We start from the raw sequence: 4,190 nt of genomic DNA, 5'->3' as shown, positions 1-4,190 counted from the left end.
CTAGATGGATCTGTAGAATACTTCATGAGCGTGAGACAGACACTGGCGGCGATATGAGCAAGTCTGCGCCCTGTTTACACCACTTGTCAGTCTGGGCCGCTGTTCTGCATTTGTTGCCGGATGAAAACCACAGACGGACAAATTACCAATTCAAATGAAACGTCTTGTTTATCAAAGAGAGAAAAAAATAAAATGTCAGCGAAATTCAGATACATTCTTGTTCTGGAAAAAAAAAATGCTCCAGTCCAGTGACTATGTTTAGTCTAAGATGATGTCATCAATCTGCTGCAGGCAGTATGAAGCATTTCCTCAGTCTTCCCTCCCCCAGTGATCAGTCTGCTGCAGGCAGGGGGAAGCATTTCCTCAGTCTCCCCTCCCCCAGCGATCAGACTGCAACATTGTAACTTTGTAGCAAGTCACAAGGTGAGAGACCGCAGCAGGGGCTGATCTGTGTTCGACATCTGTGAACACAGCCAGAAACTGCCCAGACTCCGGGATTTACATGTTTGTATTATCTCTGAGCCACCATCTCAGTCCAGGAAGTAGATGGTGACCCTGGATGATGCCTGAACAAATATGACGCCATCCTTCTGGATTGAAAAGCAGATGAAGGTGTTGTCAGGGGGAGAATTGTGATCTCTGTGGGAGGGAATAAATACCTGGAAGTGTTAGATTGACACAATACTCAGTATTAATGAACAGGATGACAATATGACAGAGAAAATCTTTAATTTGGGACACCCGTTTTGGTGAGATTTTTGTAGAGACTTTTCCTCTCTTCCTGTCATGCCTCTGGGACAGGAAGTGAAGGTAAATCTCCCCAATGGGATACAGATCACAAGTGATAACATGAAGCATTTTAACCTATCTCCCAGTGAGGAGGACACTTATTCTGGTGTTCCATGTAGCAATTACCTTTGACTTCCTGTTTTGTCTCTGGAAAGGGAGTGAAGGGAAATCTACACACAGCAAATAATAATGTGACAGGAGTTTTAACCATGAACAAACCTGTCCCAATAACAAATAAAAGGGGATTTCCTCTCGTTTCCTTTTGTGTATCTTCCACTGGAAGTGAAGAGTAATCCTTGTATTCTATCCCCGAAACAACTGTCCGCACTACACATGACAAGAGGAATTCAATTTCCCATAACAAACATGGCCGCCGTAGCTTCGGGGCTCCGCCCAGCACGTGACCCAGCGGCACCCGGTGGTGGAGTGCGCAGGCGCGGCCGGCCATGTTGGTGACTGAGCGATCTGACGGCGGAATTGTGTGCTAAGCGGGGTGAGCGGAATGTATTCTTATCATCACAGGGGGAGGAAGAGGAGATTCTCCCGTAGGAAGGGGACACATGAATGGCGGCCTCTACCATACCGGGCACCTACACTGAGTGTGGGAGTCTTGTATGGAGGGTCTTGGGTGAAGAGTACCTGTCTGTGGGCAAGGTGGCGTGGCCCTGTGAGGAGGATACATCTGGAGGGTAGGTCTTTGATGAGGATAGATCAGGGTTGAGGGGGCCCTGTGATGAGGATAGATCGGGGTTGGGGGCCTGTAATGAGGTATATCAGGGAGGGGGGCCCTGTGATGAGGATATATCAGGGAGGGGGGCCCTGTGATGAGGATATATCAGGGAGGGGGGCCCTGTGATGAGGTTGGGAGGGGTACAGACCAGGAATTCAGACATCAGACCTGACCTGCCCTGCGCTCATGGCAGAGCACCCTCCCCCCATTCCCCAAGCTCCATCTGTGCTCAATGTGCCCCCTAAACTTGTCATCTGTTCCCCATATCCCCTACCCCTTTCATCTGTTACCCTTGTTATGTGTACTCCTGGTAGCCCAAACCCCATCTGTGCTCCCTGTCACCTGCCCCCCCATACCTTCTCCACCTCGTTCCTTCTGACCTCTATAATCTGATTGTCCCGGTATCCGCCTCTTGTAGCAGTTTTATGTTGTTGTATGATTCTTATTGTCTCGTATAACACGACACATTTCTTCGTACAGAATATTGCAGTCAGAGACCCGGGAGGTGATACGTTTCAGCGAAGACCAGCCGGTGTAACGACAGTGCAACATGGTGAGTTTTTATCCCAGACCAACCAAGTGTCCTATAAACCTGAACAAAGATGTCGCCGTCCTTCTGGAGAGAAGAGCAAGGTGACGGCATTGTCAGGGGGAGCCCTGTGATCTCTGCGAGGGAATAAATATCAGGGATCGTTCACATGAGCTGCACTGTAAAACGCAGAGTGTCCGTAAGGCAATGTTTACTTTTTTTTTCTTTTTTCTAACTTTATTTGTAATGTTCAAAGTGTACGCTCCATGTCTCTGCAGGGCAGCGCAGAATACTAGTGCGGTATGTCTTCATTTTACTCACATCTGCGTTGTTTTCTATGAGTGGTGACTGGCTTTGGTCCGATGCAGGAAACAGTGTGAACGGCCTCTTACACTGAAAGTGAACCGTCGCTGATTAGAGGCCTTGGCCACCCTTGCGCTCTTCCCGCACTCCACAATCTATAGCAAGGCTGGGGGCCCGGTACGGCATAGGAATGAAGCACGGCTTCTCCCCGGCATTAGCAGGGGAAAGACAGCCACGTGCTCACCGGCAAGAGACAGTTGGCCCTTGGAGATGGCGCTGTGGGGCAATGCGCGTGGCAGCGGCGCGGTGGATCATAGCAGGATATCGCTGGCTAGGTGAGTATTTTAATTGTGCGTGACATCAGCGAAAAGGAGGCAGAAATAAAACACACACAGGGGTGGGGAAGTTCCTGTTTGAGGTGAAAGCGTGGAGCGATGTAGAGACGTGCTCTTCTCTATGATCTCCCATAGCAGTCCGTGTGGATCTTGGCCTGTTGTGAAAAACAGGACGGTGGTGCGAAGGGGGCGGGGACAAGATGGGGACATTAGGATTTATTTTAACATTGGTTTTTCTTCCTTACAGTCTCGAAGATATGATTCCAGAACTACGATATTCTCTCCGGAGGGTGAGTTCTAATCACGCATTTATTTTATATTTGATGTCACCCGTACACATGACATTCGGCGTTCACCTGTCATAAAATGAAGTCTTGATTTTCCTATTCCGGGCTTGTCGGCCTCTCCAGGTCTCTTTCGCTTTCACTTTGGCTGCAGCCGGCGGTTTACTGCTTTCGTTAAAGGGACTTTCCTGCAGATGGAGGGAAGTGCTGCCCCCTGCTGTCTGTGAGCGGGTGGAGCTGTACCCTGGATGTCCGGGATACGGCTACAATAAAGCTGCATTATTATTATTTATTAGGGCTGTGTACTGATTAAAATGTTTGTGTTCGATTAATCGAAATTTTTTTTAATCGATTCATTTTGATTAATTGTAACGCACATACGGATCCAACTCCATTGGCCTATACACATACAGCACAGCAATGAAGTAATAAAATGAACTAGGATCACACTAATCCAGCACGTTATTCATCTCACGTGCCCCACTCAATATGGCCGCCGCTTGAGTGGGGCAACTCAGAATAATAACGTGCTGGTTTACTGTGATCCTAGTTCATTTTATGACTTAATTGCTGTGCTGTATGTGCATAGGCCAATGCCTTGGCTGGCGCTCGTGCAGAAAGATTAAAAAATGTTTTAATCGATCAAAAAGATTAATCGAGAAATTATTCGTTAATGTGCACAGCCCTATTATTTATATTATTATTGCTCTTTTTATAGCACCGGCAATTTACATAGTTGCACATTCACATCAGTCCCTACCCTCAAGGAGCTTACAATCTAAGGCCTCTATCTCACATACATACACAGAGGGCCAACTTAGAGGGGAGCCAATTAACCTTCCAGCATGTCTTTGGAGTCTGGGAGGAAACTGGAGGACTTTGTCGTTACCTAATTTAACAATGTAATATACGTGTTTTTTTGAGGGGCAAAAAATTTTTTGGTAATCTTGTTTTACAATTATTTGTAGGGATGCACCGATACCACTTTTTTAAGACCGGCGAGTACGAGTACCGATACTTTTGATCAAGTAATGTGACGTTTTCATGTACAGAAAGATGGACAAAGATATTCAAATTTGGTCTTTCTTATGTGAAAACAAATGAAAGTTTAATTTTTGTAAAAAAATATTAATGGTAAAAAAAATAATTGCTAGGAGGAGGAGGGAGTTAAATAATGGTGAGTAGGGTAACTAGGTGGTTTAAATAGTTTTTACATTTTT

General features: G+C 46.3%; 1 protein-coding gene across 1 annotated transcript in view; it reads left to right on the top strand.

Annotated features, from left to right (window-relative positions):
- Positions 1 to 1,205: 1,205 nt before the first annotated feature.
- PSMA4 (proteasome subunit alpha 4) overlaps positions 1,206 to 4,190 on the top strand; it is a 14,086-nt gene continuing 11,101 nt past the window's right edge. Inside the window, exons 1-3 of the mRNA XM_018573830.1 lie at positions 1,206 to 1,282; positions 2,000 to 2,072; positions 2,934 to 2,976. Coding sequence (XP_018429332.1) covers positions 2,070 to 2,072; positions 2,934 to 2,976 — 46 coding nt within the window. The 5' untranslated portion in view covers positions 1,206 to 1,282; positions 2,000 to 2,069. The remainder of the gene's footprint in view (positions 1,283 to 1,999; positions 2,073 to 2,933; positions 2,977 to 4,190) is intronic.

This window comes from Nanorana parkeri, unplaced genomic scaffold (genome assembly GCF_000935625.1).
Source record: "Nanorana parkeri isolate BGI_ZX_2015 unplaced genomic scaffold, ASM93562v1 scaffold2558, whole genome shotgun sequence".
Lineage (NCBI taxonomy): Eukaryota > Metazoa > Chordata > Amphibia > Anura > Dicroglossidae > Nanorana > Nanorana parkeri.
The sequence above is the reverse complement of the archived record's forward strand: the minus strand, read 5'-3'. Positions and strand labels throughout refer to the sequence as shown.